Raw genomic sequence first — 19593 nt, 5'->3', positions numbered from 1 at the left:
TTGGTTTCTGTTTATTCTCTTCAGTGACTCTAAGATATGTATGTGTCTGCTTGGATACTCGAATCAAGTCATATTTGCCAAAACACCACCCAAAACTCGATCTGTGGATGTTTCATTTAGTTGAAGGATCGATAATTTGCGTTTTATTGGTTTCTGTTTATTCTCTTCAGTGACTCTAAGATATGTATGTGTCTGCTTGGATACTCGAATCAAGTCATATTTGCCAAAACACCACCCAAAACTCGATCTGTGGACGTTTCGTTAGTTGAAGGAGTGATACGTTACGCTTGTTTGAACACTACCTTCAATGTACAGCCTTTCGTAAATTGTGATTATGTCCAAAGCGATCGCATTCAATTTATTTACGGAATAAGATTTTGAAAACAAAATAAAATGGGATGGTTTGTTTGATATGTTCTGACATGTATGACAAGACGGCAAATGTGACAAAACAACACTGAATGGTTTTATAAACAATGATGATTCAACAAAAAGGTGGAATACACGTAAACCAAACACTGCGGCTTATACTAATGTTGTGTTGTAGTCGCAACAATAATTCGTTATAACTGGAGTTCGTTATAACCGGAGTTCGTCATAACCAGAGTTCGTTATTTCAGGATTCTAATACTCCGCGTTATTTTGGATACAACATTCTGCATGCCAATGTTTTCTCATTATCAGAAATCTCTTAAATATTCTACAATTTCCCCCCCCCCCACATTTTTCTTCTTAGGAGTTACTCAAAACATATTACCAGAGTTGTAAATTGTTTTCTTGGATATACATTATTATGTATCTGTTGCCATGGTAACAAAGTTGTACTATTTTAGATAAATCTTCTAACAAACTGGATTTTGTTTTTCAAAGGAAACCCTGTGGTCAAAGTAACTTAGTGTCTCCACTTTGGTTTTGGATTAAAAAAAAACAACCCCAAAACCCCAAAACAACAAAACAACAATGGCAAAGAATTACCACAAAACTGTCATCATAGTAACTAAGTGACGACGAATACCATGGCAACCCGAATTTTACCGAATATTCGTCGCGAGCCGACGATACAGATGAAGAACCGGTTTCTTTTCGACATCTACCGGAGGGAAGGAGAGCAATTCTTCTTCGAGAATAAGTACAAGGAAGCCATTGACAGCTATAATGCGGTTTGTACACTATATTGAATGTTTACCTAATGCTTGTTCCAGAATTCGCCACCAGAAAGGTTTAAGTTAGACTGCAGGGCCACGTTCCACGAAGCGATCTTAGCGCTAAGATCACCTTAAATACATAACTACATAATGCACTTAAAGGGACATTCCTGACTTTGCTGCAATGTTTAAGATGTTATCGACTACTTTTTGATAACTGTAATTATATACCAAATATATTTTTCTGCATAAAATATTAGTGGCTGTATAGTAAACGTGTTTCTGACTAGGTTAAATTTAATTTTATTTCCTAAAATATATTTTTTCGTACGTACGAAATTATTTGAAGACAAAATCCAGTTTGGGCTTCTTACAAATATTAAGACGACCAGAAACACATTGAATATACAGGCACTGATATTCTAAACAAGAAACTATATTTGATATGTAAGTTTAATCGTAGAAATATTTTATTAGTCGGAAACATCTTACAATGCAGCAAACTCGGGAATGTCTCTTTAAGATGATCTTAGTGCTAAGATCGCTTCGTGGAACGGGGCCCTGAACATTATTAACAATATTTGGCGAATTTACTATAAGTTCGTTTATGTGAAAAACGAATTGATGAATTGGCATATTGCTTTATTTTAAATAAAGCCAAAACTCCTATAAAAACATATTATGAAATTTTGAATTCATACCAACATGTACACTCACAAATAGTATCATGTCATTGCTGGGACTCGAACTTGTGGCACTGAATCGCCCCCCGCAACTTGCAGGGTTGCATCGATAGACTCTGAGCTATCGAGACATCTTTGTATGTATGTATGTATGTATGTATGTATGTATGTATGTATGTATGCATGCATGTCAATCTAATTAAAATTAGCTCCACTATTACATGTGGATCTAACAGCAGCCCGTTGGAGCGCATGTCCAGTTGACCTTTCATTCGACCAATCAAAACCATACTTGCAAAATCATGCCAGTTATATGAAAATAATTTGAAAACATTCGGGATTATGCCGAGGGTATACGAAATGATTTGGGTGAATTACGAAGTATGCCGGAAACGTATACAATCCAAAGTTCAGATTGGTATGTACGTGTGTGTGTGTGTGTGTGTGTGTGTGTGTGTGTGTGTGTGCGGGTGCGTGCGTGTCCGTGTGCGTGCGTGCGTAAAAAAAAAAAAAAATGTTTTAAGAAATTACCGTCAAGTTCAAGGGTGAAGACAGAATGCTGGAACAGCCAAAGTAGATAGTTTCACCTGAACTGTTACTGTAGTAATTGATAATAGTGTCAAGACGCTATAATGGCAGAACAGTGCTGTTCCACCAGCTGCCGCTTCATACCTGTATTAAACACGAAGATTTAAGCTATTTAATGTCATGGAAAGTTAAAAAACCCAAAAAAACCCAACAACTTTACATCGACTGTTTTTACAAAAACAATTTATGCAAGTTGGTATGGGTTTAAAACGTATATGAGATGATTCATTGCAGAATTCCATACCACGTCAGCTGCTCCCTTCTCACGCAAACGGTAATACACACCACAGTTTTAACGTTTCACGTTTCCTTTGCAAAATTCTAAGTCACTTCTCGTTGGAAGTTACAGTTTGTGTACATATTTACTTCATACTGTGTGTTCTTGTTGTCCTAACATTCTAACTATACGCTCTCAGTCTCTCTCTGTCTCTCTCTCTGTCTCTCTCCGTCTCTCTCGCTTCTCTGGTGTGTCTCTCTTCCTGTCTTCTTTCTCTCCCTTGCCCTTCCCCATCTCTCTCCCCTCTCTCCCCCTCTCTCCCCCTCTCTCCCCCCTCTCTCTGTCTGTCTCTCTGTCTGTCTGTCTGTGTCTCTGTGTGTGTCTCTCTCTCTCTCTCTCTCTCTCTCTCTCTCTCTCTCTCTCTCTCTCTCTCTCTCTCTCTCTCTCTCTCTCTCTCTCTCTCTCTCTCTCTCTCTCTCTCTCTCTCTTCTTCTTCTTCTTCCGTCTCTCTTCCTCCCTCTCTTTCTTTTTGCCTCACCACAAACCATTAAGACACAATTCTGGAGATTTATGACCCCATACTAAAACTTTAATTAGATATAAGCACAAAAGGAAAACGAATGAATGAAATGAAACCGTGTCTGTGTAACACTAGTCGGCTTCTGTTGAAATATCGATTATAGTATCTGTTTGGGCTGATATACAATTTCCAAGGAGTGGCTATGGGTTGGGAGTGGGGGTTAGAATTCTAAAAAGGGATCCCCTCAATCACTGAGATCTACCTGGTCACTGGAAGGCCAATTTTTCCTGTTATCTAATGAACTTTAGTGTTTATGCGAAATAATGAAAACTATCATTAAAGAAAAAGTCGAGAATGTCAATGTTTTAATGAAATGAACTAGAAAAAAAGAAAGCGTATCACCTATACTCGAGGAAGATAACCGGAACTTCATGACACTCCCCACACACCCGAACCCGCCCCTGACTGTCTAAACTAGATTCTTTAGATCCGATAGTCTTAAAATGAAATGTTTTACGATATTGCTTTCTGGCATGGTACACATGAACTCTATTACGCATTGAATGACTTTTCGTATAGACATTTTAATATATATCGTTATGCATTGAATGATTTCTCGTCGATTTTTTTTATCTGCCATATAGTGTGTGCGGTTTTATTATCTTCGAAGAGGTCGACATTTTTTCATTACATAGTAACAGCCAGGGTGTCAAGAATGATATAAATAAAAATAAATACACTGATTGAACTAGATTCAGTAACACTCAGTGGTGGAACTAGAGGGGGGATTCTCTTTTTGTACCTTATCCCATGGGGGTGGTTATTCATTCACTCATTCATTCGTTCGTTTATTCATTCATTCATTCGTTCTTTCGTTCGTTCGTTCATTGGTGGATCTAGAGGGGGATTCTCTTTTTTGCACCTCATCCCAAGGATGTGGTCATCCATTCATTCATTCTTTCGTTCGTTCGTTCGTTCGTTCGTTCGTTCGTTCGTTCGTTCGTTCGTTCATTCATTCATTAGTTCGTTCGTTCGTTCATTCATTCATTCATTAGTTCGTTCGTTCATTCATTCATTCATTAGTTCGTTCATTCGTTCGTTCGTTCATTCATTCATTAGTTCGTTCATTCATTCATTGGTTCGTTCGTTCGTTCGTTCATTCATTCATTAGTTCGTTCGTTCGTTCATTCATTCATTCATTCATTAGTTCGTTCGTTCGTTCATTCATTCATTCATTCATTAGTTCGTTCGTTCGTTCGTTCATTCGTGGATCTAGAGGGGCATTCTCACTGTGCACCTCATCCCAAGGAGGTGGCTATTCATTCATCCATTCGTTCATCCATTCATTCATTCATTCATACATGCATTCATTCATTCATTCATTCATTCGTTCATTCATTAGTTCGTTCGTTCGTTCTTTCGTTCGTTCATTCATTCATTCATTCATTAGTTTGTTCGTTCGTTCGTTCGTTCGTTCATTCATTCATTCATTAGTTCGTTCGTTCATTCGTGGATCTAGGGGGGGCATTCTCACTGTGCACCTCATCCCAAGGAGGTGGCTATTCATTCATCCATTCGTTCATTCATTCATTCATTCATTCATTCATACATGCATTCATTCATTCATTCATTCATTCATTTTATTCATTCATTTTAACTTAATTCTCGTGTTTATGCTTACTTAAAACGACAGATCCTAGTTTTTAAACACTTTGTAATATTTGTTCACTATTAGAGTCGTTCTTAGTAACTGAAATCAGACATTACTTAGATTGTATTGTTTAGATTATTCATTTCCGCATATCCGAAGTGTTTCTGGTCATCTTTGTTGGGTTTTTAATACCAATACCACAAAATTCATCTTTCATATTTAAAAAAAAACGCACGTGCGTCTGAGATATAACGGTTATTGAGTAGAGTTCTAGTCTATTTTTAAGGATATTTTCCAGTTTCATCGTCACAGACTCTTGTTTCACTGTTGTAAATTAGATTAACTAAACTTAGTGTCCATTTTTACGGGTTGAAACTAGGGTCTGGGACTTTAGGTTTCAAAGACAGCATCCGGGTCTCTGTCCAGGACAATGGGTTTATAGTTGTAAATGGCATGTCTCGAAATTAATTTAATGCAGTGGGAAGCAATCTTTGCTTCTCGATTTTCAAAGTGGAAACGTTAAAGTTTTGTTTTGTTGAACGACACCACTAGAGCACATTGATTTATTAATCATCGATTATTGGATGATAATTATTGGATGATAATGTTGACATATATACACTCATTAATAGCAAGGGATCTTTTGTATGCAATATCACACAGAGATTATTATGGCCATGGTTTGTGCTACCGGCCTCGATGGCGTCGTGGTTAGGCCATCGGTCTACAGGCTGGTAGGTACTGGGTTCGGATCCCAGTCGAGGCATGGGATTTTTAATCCAGATACCGACTCCAAACCCCGAGTGAGTGCTCCGCAAGGCTCAATGGGTAGGTGTAAACCACTTGCACCGACCAGTGATCCATAACTGGTTCAACAAAGGCCATGGTTTGTGCTATCCTGCCTGTGGGAAGCGCAAATAAAAGATCCCTTGCTGTTAATCGGAAAGAGTAGCCCATGTAGTGGCGACAGCGGGTTTCACCTCAAAATCTGTGTGGTCCTTAACCATATGTCTGACGCCATATAACCGTAAATAAATGTGTTGAGTGCGTCGTTAAATAAAACATTTTTTTTTTTTTTTTTTTTTTTCCTTGACATTAGATAATAATAATATGGTGGGGTGGGTAACGATTGCTTTTCAATAGGTGTAAACCTTTTAGACCGTGCCTCTTTTTTTTTCTTTTTTTTTCTTTTTTTTTAAAAGATTGTTTACCACTTTCAATGCAACAGAATTAATTTTTATGTCAATATATGCTAGTTAGTAGCATAAATTGCATACCAAAAGAACAGAAAAATATAATGGGCCTATTTTGGGAAACATGTTGCAAATACTAGACAGAACGTTTAGCAATTTGGTACTAGTGCATTGTACCATAAAAAAAAACCCCAATAACAACAAAGCAACATTCAGTGACGTGACAGTCAACACATTTCATTTTGTATTGAAAATCTCCTGTTACTTATACTGACAAATAACGCCTCAGTTAAATCCAGTGTCTGATTTCATTTGTATTTAATTAAGCACATTTACCAAATAATGAAATCGCTAAACTGTTTTTGTCATACAAAACTAGGATATCACTAAAGGTTGCATAGTACCAAAGAAGAGAGTTCCGTGTCAAAGTTCGAGGTGCACCGTTAAATATTTACAGAGTGAATGAATGAATGAATGAATGAATGAATGAATAAATGTTTAACGACACCCCAGCACGAAAAATACATCGGCTATTGGGTGTCAAACCATGGTAATGCAAACAAACAAGGCGATGATCAACATCAGTACAAAAATTCAAGATTTAAACAAAAACAGTGTAAAGAACTGTACAAAAACGCAAATATCACAGACAGATACTGACCTTCACTCAAAATTTCAATTTGTGCTGTATTGGCCATCCTCAAAGAGAATGTTACACCCCTGCACCACGGTGAGCTTATAGCACGCGCAGGGTGTTACAGAGTGAAAACTGCTGTGGGTGTGATTGGTAGTAATATGTGACATTGATTATTTGTGCAAACACTATTATTCATTGACAATAAATAAATACACTTTTATTTGTTATACAGTTATTATGCAGTATATACCAGAGGTTGAAACTATTGCGGGGTACCACCAAAAATGGAACTGCAATTTTCAGCAAAAATGGCGGTTGCTATTAAAAACATTAATTAAATCTCTTAAACTGTATGTGACACCCCATTTTCTTGCAGGTAGATTAGATGTGAGGTGCCACACATTGTATTGTTGTACTTCCTGAGTGTGTTGACACGCTGCTTATATCTGTTTTATTAGTAAAAGTTAACATTATCGTCAATAGGAATTGATTTGGTCTATTAGAACCTATATTCAAAAGAAATGTTTATGGGGCTAAGAGAAGTAACTCGTTCTGTTTCCACACTAAGCATGATCATACTAGATAGGGTACAAGCTGTGCACTTAACCACGAGTACCAGAAACACGATAACACCGAAAACACAATATAATATAGGTGGACAACACGACAAAGCTGCGTTTAAACTGTACAACTTGTAGTTGGTTGACTTTTTCTTTCTTTCTTTCATTTTTTTTTATCTTTTTTTTTTATATATAATAAAACTAAAATGATGAAATTTATATCATAGATAGATAATTTTATTATTTAGTTGTGGGGTGTTTCCTGGAGGGTTTTTATGTTTTGTTTCTCCAGGATTGTAGTGGTGGTGGTATTGTTGTTGTTTATTTGTTTTTATTTATTGTTTATTTTGTTTGTTTGTTTGTTTGTTGTTGTTGTTTTGTGAAATATGATTTACACTTCACTATCTATTGAAGTCCATTGCTATTTCATATTATACACGCCTGAGGTGTTTTAATCGTAGATCGATTCCCCCCCCCCCCCCCCCCCCACCATGTACTCTGTTTTCCTCCCAACTCAACCAGCGCTCACGACTGGTGTGTATATATATATATATATATACAGTCCTGTCTATTAAAAATATAAATTTATCTTATTTCCACATACGATCATGAAGTTACACTGTGTGAACGTGCCTTAAGCCGGCGATTCTTCGTAATCTCGGTTCCCGGGTTTTACTGTCTCAAAAATGCGAGACCCCCAGGAGCACTACTGTATAGTCACGTGATTTTTATCTTGTCCGCGTTAGAAGGGTATAACACCTGGGATGAGAACCCCCCAGCTAGCATTCTGAAAACCTGATATATGGAACTTAATACGCCTGGGCGGAATACCTTTTTTTATTTACAATTCTTCGCTAGAAAGACTTTAAGTCACGAATAAACACGTCAGTGTAGACACACATTAATACACAGGGTCGTACCTACAGATAGAGCAAGGGGGTGGGCAGGGGGTGGCCAGGGGGCGGGGGAAGTTTATGGAGTGGGTGGGTAGAGTCTTGCACTCACGGAAAATATATTGAATATAAAAAGGAGAAAATATGCATGACGAGGGGTGGGTGGGTTTGAACTCTGAAACCCTACCCATGTACATGTGCCTGGGGCTGACTCACTCCCCCCCCAAAAAAAAAAAACCCCAAAAAACCCCCCGCAAACCTCCACCCCCATCCCCCCCAAAAAAACCCTGGCAAAAAGTTACCTTTATTTTTATTTTTTATTTTTTTTTGGGGGGGGGGGGGGAGTGACACACCTTCCCCCTTCGACTAGTTATTTTAGGCTTTATTTAACGGCGTGCGCACTCAACACATTTTATTTACAGTTATATGGCGTCAGACATATGGTTAAAGACCACACAGAAATTGAGATAGGAAACCCGCTGTCGCCACTTCATGGGCTACTCTTTTCGATTAGCAGCAAGGGATCTTTTATATGCACCAACCCACAGACAGGATAGTACATACCACGGCCTTTGATATACCACTTGTGGTGCACTGGCTGGAACGAGAAATAGCCCAATGGGCCCACCGACTGAGATCGATCCCAGACCCACCACGCATCAAGCGAATGCTTTACCACTGGGCTATGTCACGCCCTCACAGCTATTGGGTGTCTACATATGATTAATGGCACTTCAGCACATTTTAAACTATGGTTATTTGGTGTCTACCATATGGTTATTCTAACACTTGGTCTAGTTAGTGAGAGAAAAGCAGCAAAATGTTCGCATTCTGGCCAATGAAAAAATTGATTTGGTCGAACAGAATCTAAGCATTTAAATCCCACCGACAGGGATCGATCCCAGACCGCCCGCGCATCGAGCGAGCGCTGTACCACTGAGCTACGTCCCGCCCAGGTAACTTAAGGCGCTCATTTCATTTCATGTTAACTTATTTTCGTGTTTTTATCCAATTAAAGTTCAAGCACACTGTCCTGGGCACACACTCAGTCGGTTGAGTGCTCGCTAGAGGTGCTTGCGTAGCAGGTTTTAACTACCTCGGTGGATCCATTCAACAGATTTGTTTATTTCTCGGTCCAACCAGTGCACGTCAACTAGTCAAAGGCCGTGGTATGTGCGTTCCTGTCTGTGGGAAAGTGCATATAAACGATCCCTTGCTGCTAATGAAAAAAAATATATATAGCGGGTTTCCTCTCCAAGACTATAAATCAGAATTATCAAATGTTTGACACCCAATAGCCGATTATTAATAAATCAATGTGCTCTAGTGGTGTCGTTAAACAAAATAAACCTTAACGCTTCACTGTCTGGAAGGACTGAATGTTTAGGCCAATGCGTGGTTACAACTCGCTCTGGATGTGACCTGTTAAAATCAAGAATGAACATGTTAGACTGAATAGTTAATACAGTGTTTGTTGTTTACAGTTTCCAAGCATAACACAGTCTGTAGTTCGGAATTCTTAACTGAATACATGTTGTTTATATATAACTCTTTAAAAAAAAAAAAATGCTTTACATGGCTAAGTGATTTTGATTTGTTCATGGTCGAGATGACAGAATACGAAAAGAATGATTAGGCCTACATGTGTATCATTAATGAGTGAACAAGGGCTAATTCAAGTTATTGCAGAAATTAATATAAGGTAAAAGGGCTGGTGGTAAATAATAATAATAATAAATAAATAAATAAATAAATAAATAAATAACTATTTTGTTTAGTTATGTGTTTAACATATGGTAACGATAGCCCAGCACATTGTTTAATCAGCGGCTATTGGGTGTCTAACATATGGTAATTATGACACTAATGGTTTTGGCCATATATGGTACAATCAAAATGTAGAAAATAGCAGAAAATTTTTATCATTATTCAAGCAGAGAATGACAGATCAATTTATTCAAGCTAGGTTTGCTGTATTTAATAATTCTCCAAAGTGTCTCCTATACAAATTCATTGTTAATAATTTTTGTCTACAACCTTACCTTCAGAAACCTATCGCCCTGAAATATAAACGTATTTTGAGTAAATTTAGACTTTCTGCACATATTCTCTCCATAGAAACGGGCAGATACCATCATATCGATAGAAGCAATAGGATATGTAATCTCTGCAACATGAATCTACTAGAAGACGAATATCACTTTGTTCTAGTTTGTCCGTTCTACTATACTATAAGAGATAAATATATTAAAACTTATTATTATAATAAACCATCAACTCTGAAATTAACACAACTACTGTCCACCGATAGCTCAAGAGAGTTAATTAAACTGTGTAAATACTTGATAACTGCTACCACACATAGAACAGACAACCTTGATTTATGAGTATGTTTTTATTTATGTATTTATTTCATTACTGTATTTTACTATCGACTATAAAATGTATATTTTTTGGCAAATAATAAACTACTTACACTTGGTCTAAGAGTGTGAGAGAAGAAAGGAAAGGAATGTTTGTTTAACCACACCCCAGCACATTGTTTAAATCAGTGGCTATGAGGTGTCTAACATATGGTAATTATGACACTTGGTCTAAGAGTGTGAGAGAAGAAAGGAAAGGAATGTTTGTTTAATGACACCCCAGCACATTGTTTAATCAGTGGCTATTAGGTGTCTAACATATGGTAATTGTGACACTCGGTCTAAGAGTGTGAGAGAAGAAAGGAAAGGAATGTTTGTTTAATGACACCCCAGCACATTGTTAAAGCAAGTTAGGTGTCTAATCTTTCTAAAGTTTATTTTGTTTAACGACACCACTAGAACACATTGATTTATTAATCATGGGCTATTGGATGTAAAACATTTTTTTGACATTCAATACTTTTTTTTAACTGTTTATTTTTTCTTGACCATTCCATGTTATAATAAGATTTCAGTGGTCTGTGAAAAGAAGTAGGATATACAATAGGCATACAGATATGAAGGTGTTTTACTTTACATCAATTGCACGTGACCTGTTGGGGCTGATGAAAACAAATGAATGAACAAAAGTAATTTTTAGATTATATATCAAATAGAGAATGGTACATTGACCACTTGGTAACGAATTCATTAAAGCACTTTTTACTGGAGTGAATATGTTTCTCAGTCAGGTATCATTGTTTAACTTCGTTTTGGAAATGAGTAATGTTTAAATGTACATATTGCACTGTTCTGGTAATTTCGACATAGTCTTAGAGAGAAAACACGCTACATTTTTCCATTATTAGCAAGGGATCTTTTATATGCACCATCCCACAGACAGGATAGCCATACCACCAATCTGATTAAAATTAGCTCTACTGGTCTACCAGTAGATCTAAAAGCATTGCGTGGACTCCCATGTCCAGGTGACATTTCATCTATAAATAACAATTTAAATATCGACCAATTACACTTCGCCTTTTATAGCGTTATTCGGGAGCATACAAATTCTAAAAATATCGGGCGAGACTATTTATACAATAGGTCAAACTTGTTGGTCTATTTCAACATTAAAATACAGGGGGGAAAGTGCAGTAATAAACTCTGGATTGTATACTAGTATAAACATATTTTATGGCTATACCATCACGTTTTTTGTTTTTTTAAGTCTTGAAACAAATTTTATATAAAATTTTATATTGAAATTAGTTTCCGGCATACTTCGTAATTCACCCGAATCATTTCGTATACCCTCGGCATAATCCCGAATGTTTTCGAATGGAATTATTGTAAAAGATGCAAATTTCCCACCGACGGGGATCGATTCCAAACCGACCGCGCATTAAATGAGCGCTTTACCACTGGACTACATCACGTCCTGGCAGGAACATGAAATAGCCCAATTGGTCCACTGACGGGGATCGATCACAAACCGACCGCGCACCAAATGAATACTTTAACATTTGTGGCTACGTCCCGCACCCTACCACAGAACATCTTGTAGACACTAGCAAATTAAACATTCAGGTTATTTTTTCTTTATTTGGACCGCCCGTCTAAAATTGGCATTTATTTGTAATATGTTATAGTTACATCATCCTTTTCCGAGAGATTTGTCTAGTTAGACCACGGTTTTTGCGGCCGTTGAGTGACAGGTGTAATGATTGAGGGCGTACCACGCCCCCATTACAGATTTATATTGTAGCTTTATTAGTAATGTTAGTGAAAATGTTACTTTTTAAAACAATGTTCTAATTTACTTCCTGCTGAACTATATATGACCTGTAAGCGTAACTTTCTTCAGCCATTCAGCCATCGCTAAAATTTAGGTCAGACACGCCCGTGGTCTAACTATGGGATACACCACGGGTAAAATAAAAGGGACCGACACTAAAGCGTGGTACAATAGGAATTAGCTCTCATATTCATAATTTTTGGACACGCCATCTAAATTAATCCATTCCATTTTAGTGTAAAGTCAAAACTGTCCCTATTAATTAAATATTATCTGTCCGATGCTCAGGCACCAATCTAATTAAAATTAGCTCCACTATTACATGTGGATCTAAAGACAGCCAGTTGGAGCTCATGTCCACCAATCAAAACCTTACTTGCAGAATCCTGCCAGTGATTTAAAAATAATTTGAAAACATTCCGAATTATCCTGAGGGTATACGACATGTTTTGTGTGAATTACGAATGCCTTAAAACATGTTTTATTTTATAAAATAAATAATTTGTAATGTAAAACTGAAGACTGATTTAGGGTTTTTTTAATTTTATAAAAAAAAAAAAAAAAATTAATGTAAAATTGAAGACTGATAACCCACCCCGTACGTATTGGTATGGTTCGCTGTACTGCGGCCACTAAAATAGACTCGCCCGATATTTTTTAGAATTTGTATGCTCCCAAATAACGTTATAAAAGGCGAAGTGTGATTGGTCAATATTTAAATTATTATTTACAGACGAAATGTTACCTGGCCATGGGGACTACGCAGTGTTGTTAGTTTTAAATCACTGGCAGGATTGTGCAAGTAAGGTTTTGATTGGTGGACATGAGCTCCAACTGGCTGTCTTTAGATCCACATGTAATAGTGGAGATAATTTTAATTAGATTGCTCAGGCACCAGCCTTGCCAGAGACTGGACGTGGGATGAAAGTGCCTGAACCTCTTTTGGATATAGGCACGTAAATAAAGTAACAGTAACAGTCACTGGCATAGCTAATATTGGAGGGGTGGGGTCAAACCACACTATATATTTATGATTTTATCCAATTTAATACTCTTTTTTTTTTTTTAAAGGTTTGATTGGGGAGGGGCATTTCCCTCGTGCCCACCCCCACCTCCACCCCGCCTCTACGCCATTGGTTGTTGTTTATAAACTAATGAGCGACTTTATTTCAGGCCTTGGAGATCGACCCAGGCAGCAAGGTTGCGCTGATGGCGAGGTCGCGGTGTTACTTCGAGATGGGACTGGTGCAGCGATCTCTCGTCGACTGCGAGGCCGTCCTAGCTATGGAGAACACGTACCCCGATGTAAGTAATCAACCAATCAAACAAGTTAATCAGGCAGTCAATCAAACAACCAGCCAATTAATCAACGCATCAAGCAGTCAATCAAACCAGTAAACAATCAGTCAGTCGATCACTTTATTCACGCAATTTTCAAAATGAAAAATATTTTTGATAAATGTGGATTGACCGGCCTCGGTGGCGCAGTGGTTAAGCCATCGGACTACAGGCTGGTAGGTACAGGGTTCGCAGCCCGGTACCAGCTCCAACCTAGAGCGAGTTCTTAAGGGCTCAATGGGTAGGTGTAAGGCCACTACACCCTCTTCTCTCTCACTAACCACTAACCAACTAACCACCTAACCCACTGTACTGGACAGACAGCCAAGATAGCTGAGGTGTGTGTGCCCAGGACAGTGTGCTTGAACCGTAACTGGATTTAATCACGAAAATATAAGTTGAAAAAAAAAAGTGGATTGACCTATGTTTGGACATATCACAATTTTATTAATGTTAAATGGGTATGTGAAACGGTATCCCGAGTGTTATTTGAAAAAAAATTCTTATAAAAATGGAAAAACAAAATTGAAATGTCATCAAAGAGTGTTAATTATAGAATATTCAAAAATTAATTAAAATTATCTTACTAAGTTGTCTCAAAAGAATTAAGGTTTAACGAAACCTCGGCACAAAAATACACATCGGCTATTGGATGAGTCTCAGAGAATGCAAATATAATATCTAAATTTAGATCGAAAGCTGGAAGATGGTATAGTATTCTTAGAAAAAACAGAATATGCCATATATGTACTCTTAAGGAAATTGGAGATGAATTTCATTTTATATATTTAAATGTAATGATGCTGTATTATTAAATGTGAGAAAAAGCATACCCGAGAAACATAGAAAACATCCTAATATATTTTCATATCATGTGTTTCAACCGGTGAATATGAACACCAAGTTTCGTTAATCAACAACCGTGTAACACTTTTGAATATAGTTTTTAAAAAGTCTGTGATGTTTAAACTGATAAATACCCTTAAAATGAAAGCTAGACTATGACTCCATAACTGTTATTGTCGTTGCTTAAGAGACCAGAGGCGGATCTGGGGGGGGGGGGGGGGGGGGGGGGGTCAGGGGCCCTCCCTCCCCCCTAAATTTTGCGATAGTTTTAATTTTATTATATATTAATTTTCTTTTACTTACCCATTGAGTCGTTAAAAGTCGCCCTGGGTGGGAGCCGGTACCGGGTTGCGAACCCTGTACCTACCAGCCTTATCTCTGATGGATTCGTACTGTGAGAACACCTAAATATTAGTTTATACGTCTGGTTGTTTTTTTTAAGGACGACACATCGCATGCAACAATTCGGTGCAACTAATAGCATGGTGAGAACTCCGTTTTATGACTCCCATAACTGTTATTGTCGTTGCTTAAGAGACTAGAGGCGGATCGGGGGGGGGGGGTCAGGGGCCCTCCCCCCTAAATTTTGCGATAGTTATAATTTTATTATATATTAATTTTCGGGGTTTTTTACGATCCCATCCAAACCTCCCCCAAAGTTCCCCTGGCATTCCACCTCATGTCACTGCCCCCCCACCCCCCCCCAATGGATTTTCTGGATCCGCCACTGGGGACGTTCTCATTATGCGATTAGTAGCACCATTTCATTTCAACTTATTTTCGTGCTTATATCCAAAAAACGTTGAAGCATGCTGTCCTGGGCACACACCTCAGCTATCTGAGCTATCTGTTGTTAGTTGTTAGTGGTTAGTGGTTAGTCAGAGAGAATAGGGTGCAGTGGTCTTATACTTACCCACTGAGTCGTTAAAACTCGCTCTGGGTGGGAGCCGGTACCGGGTTGCGAACTCTCATGGTGAGAACTCCGTTTTATGAAACAAAGTTACGAAATAGGACCCTTGCACTGTTTTGCGAAGATGCATAGTTCTTCCATGATATGACAGTTTATTGCTTTTGTTTTTACCTGTGTGTTTCCAGGCAGTGTATCAGAAAGCTGAGATCTATTATGCACTTGAGAACTACGAGATGGCGCTGCTGTTTTACCACAGGGGACACAAACTGGGTTACAGAGGATTCCAGGAGGGGATCGACCGCTGTAAGGAGCGGGTCAAGCACAACGAATCAGGTGAGATAAGAGTTTGTTTTGTTTGACGACACCACTAGAGCACATTGTCCTATTGATCATCGGCTATTGGATGACAAACATTTGGTAATTTTGACATATAGCTTTAGAGAGGAAACCCGCTATACCCAGGTCTTCATTTAGTATAAAATTATAACCCACCCCCATCCACCCACCCCACCTTATTTTCGTGCTTATATCTAATTAAGGTTCAAGCACGCTGTCCTGGGCACACACCTCAGCTATCTGGGCTGCCTGATCAGGACAGTGGGTTAGTGGTTAGTTGGTTAGTGAGAGAGAAGAGGATGTAGTGGTCTTACACCTACCCACTGAGTCGTTAAAACGCCCTCTGCGTAGGAGCCGATACCGGGCTGCGAACCATGTACCTACCAGCCTTAGGTCCTATGGCTTAACCAGGACACCACCGAAGCCGGTCCGTCTCGTATGTTTGTGTTTGCCTGAATGCAAGCTGTCGTTTGACAATACTACAGTGAACAGTTACTGCTATTAAAAATAGCGGTGTATTAGAAATCGGTTTGAGCTGAAGTTGTTATTAACTGACATTAGTTCAGATCGCGAAACCTAAGGTTACACACCACCATTAATTACTTCATGCAGTTCAATGCAATTTCTATCAGAATATATTCTGTTAAAAATATAATAGGTAGCAGTATACAGTTAGCTCTCTTGTGTACCGCACAAAGAGTTCGCTTGTTGGTTTTGCACATATCCATGTTTGAAGGCTAATTGTTTGGAATAGGTAGTAAATACTTAACATTAGTGATAACAAAGGAGTTATTTTTAAAACTGACAATTGGTTTATCACCAGTAGTGCAAACTGTTCAGCTGCAATGAGGCTTGGTATCCATACACCGAATTTTGCTTATAACAAAAGTGGGACACGATCAATTTTGGTAATTTTCAAATAAGCTGATTTTGTGAAACATTTAATAGCTAAACCTTTATTCAAATGAGGGTTTTTGTAAGGTTTGATCAGCAAAGTTTCCATAAATATATGTGTGATATCCGCCAACTCACGATTGGGTGTGGTTTGTATGGGTGTGAACACTGTCAAAAATGCAGCCAACATCATGCAGTTTTGGCACATTATAATGAAAGTATCACAAACATGTAACTAAAAATATTTAAAATGAGTCCTCTTTATAATTATGACCCTTTTTGTAATTTCTTTAAGACTAACAATACCTGTATCTTGCTTTATGTTTGAACCTTTAACGACCGCTGGTGACTCCCCCCACACTTTTCAAAGTTGACCTCCACTGGAATATGATGCAGAACATTATCCTACATGGAATAACCATGGTGGTCGCTTTGACTCTCTCGGGTAACAATACCTGTATCTTGCTTTATATTTGAACCTTTAACGACCTCTGGTGACCCCACACACACTTTTCAAAGTTGACCTCCACTGGAATATGATGCAGCACATTATCCTACATGGAATAACCATGGTGGTCGCTTTGACTCTCTCGGGTAACAATACCTGTATCTTGCTTTATATTTGAACCTTTAACGACCTCTGGTGACCCCACACACACTTTTCAAAGTTGACCTCCACTGGAATATGATGCAGCACATTATCCTACATGGAATAACCATGGTGGTCGCTTTGACTCTCTCGGGTAACAATACCTGTATCTTGCTTTATATTTGAACCTTTAACGACCTCTGGTGACCCCACACACACCTTTCAAAGTTGACCTCCACTGGAATATGATGCAGCACATTATCCTACATGGAATAACCACGGTGGTCGCTTTGACTCTCTCGGGTAACAATACCTGTATCTTGCTTTATATTTGAACCTTTAACGACCTCTGGTGACCCCACACACACTTTTCAAAGTTGACCTCCACTGGAATATGATGCAGCACATTATCCTACATGGAATAACCATGGTGGTCGCTTTGACTCTCTCGGGTAGAACGATATCCTGAACCTTTCAAAAGCCATTTCAGAATTTTGTATTAGTTTTTTTCAATTAAGAACTATTTCCTAAAGCGGACTGTATTAAAGGCGCAGACCCTAGTGTCAACCCGTAAAAATGGACACTAAGTATGGTTGAGTTACAAACGTTACAACAGAGTGAAACAAGAGTCTGTAACGTAAAAACGGTGAAATACCGTTAAAAACACGAGTACTAAAAGACATGATAGTCCCATAACTGTGATGTTTCTCAGACCCACGTGCGTTTGGTTAAAAAATATGAATAATTTCATTTTTCATGGTATTAGAAACACCAGGATGACCAGAAACACTTTGGATGTACAGAAATGGATACTCTAAACAATAAAATATAAGCAATGCTTAAAAACTAGGATCTGTCCCTTTAAGGTGACAAGTAACAACACAATAAACGGTGGTGTGGTACTAACAGAGTTCGTTTATTTTGTTTTGTTTCAGGCCGCACCATGAAGCTCACACCAGCCGGGGATCTTACTATATACGTACACAAGAAGGTATCGGGAATTACACAATGATATTTTATTATATAACATTTAGCGAAATATCTTAAAATATCAGTGAAATAAAAGTGTTATCAGTCACTCAGTGACACATTTTAAAGTGTAGACAGTGTTATCGTCACTCTTAAACAACTAAGGGGTGGGGAAGGGCGGACAGTAAGGAAAGCATCATGATGTATTCTTCAGCTAATTCTCAAAAAGGGCATTTATAAACTATTTTCCTGCTGTATGGTGGCTGAGTGGGGTGGTTTATGGATGTCATGACCTCTCTGCATCACACTAGGTTTTCACCATCCTTTTTACATTTGTTCGTCTCCCCCCTTGGGCCTTCTCTGACTCTTCTCTGTCTCTTTACTCTCTCTGTAATACGATTAGTGGACAGTATGGGTTCCCTTCCCTAGTATGGGTTCCCCCACCCCTTATACAATCTTTATTACGCCAGTGACATATAACGCCTTGTCTATAACCCCAAAACTGAATACTTTAGTGGGAAGAATGTTGGGGGGGGGGGATAGTCTCTCTCTCTCTCTCTCTCTCTCTCTCTCTCTCTCTCTCTCTCTCTCTCTCTCTCTCTCTCTCTCTCTCTCTCCTCTATCTCTCTCTCTCTCTCTCTCACACACACACACACACACACACACACTCATCTGTGTGTCTGCGTGTGTCGCTTTCTGTCTAAATCTACTTTTGTTTTCACTTTTACAGATGCGAAAACTGAGTTCCACGCCACGTGAAGAAAATAAACAAAAATTTGGACGATCGGGGAAAACAAGAAGCCTGTTCCGAGACCCCAGCGTGGTCAGCTATAAACTGAACTTATCTCCAAATCCATTGGTCCGTCTAGACAAAAAGGAGCGGGCGAGAGCGAGGTCATACAAACTGGCCAATCGGCAAGCTCCGTCACACCGAACTGCAGCCAATCAACGCTCCTATTCGGACCGCCCCGTGAATTACAGAAATGAAACCTCAAACGAAACCAGAGACAAAGATGAAGTAATTCATAGTGATAGGTCAGGGGTTAAGGAAGGTCAAGGTTACTATAGCCCAGATGAGGGAAAAACCAATGCGGAATCAATTAGGGAAACTCTACGGCGATAAAGGTATTCTGGATAAACTTTGTGCAAAAAATCGGTATCGTATAAAATGCATGGTCTTTCAAGGTTTGTAAATGTTTCTGCAGATCACTTTTGTTTAATTGTTGTTTTGTCTTAGTTTTTGTTGTTGTTGTTGTTCTCGTCCAAAATCTATGATTTCTGTTTATATTGTTATCTGCAATCGCTCATTTTATTTAATATATTATTTAATATTGCATACTATTCGTTATCGTTTCACGCCCAAAAGGGGACTGTTTAACTCAACTTGTAAGAGTGGAGTGGATGGTGTAGGAATGAACAGGATG

At 38.4% G+C, this 19593-nt stretch overlaps 1 protein-coding gene across 1 annotated transcript; it reads left to right on the top strand.

The window, feature by feature from the left end:
* Window positions 1-19292, top strand: LOC121385551 (outer dynein arm-docking complex subunit 4-like). Its single transcript, XM_041516266.1, has 5 exons — window positions 1-1160; window positions 13461-13592; window positions 15567-15714; window positions 18136-18191; window positions 18900-19292. The coding sequence occupies exons 1-5, from the start codon at window positions 1017-1019 to the stop codon at window positions 19290-19292; spliced, it is 873 nt and encodes a 290-aa protein (XP_041372200.1). The 5' UTR covers window positions 1-1016.
* Window positions 19293-19593: the final 301 nt, after the last annotated feature.

Source organism: Gigantopelta aegis, chromosome 11, assembly GCF_016097555.1.
Source record: "Gigantopelta aegis isolate Gae_Host chromosome 11, Gae_host_genome, whole genome shotgun sequence".
NCBI classification, from domain to species: Eukaryota; Metazoa; Mollusca; class Gastropoda; order Neomphalida; family Peltospiridae; genus Gigantopelta; species Gigantopelta aegis.
The sequence above is the reverse complement of the archived record's forward strand: the minus strand, read 5'-3'. Positions and strand labels throughout refer to the sequence as shown.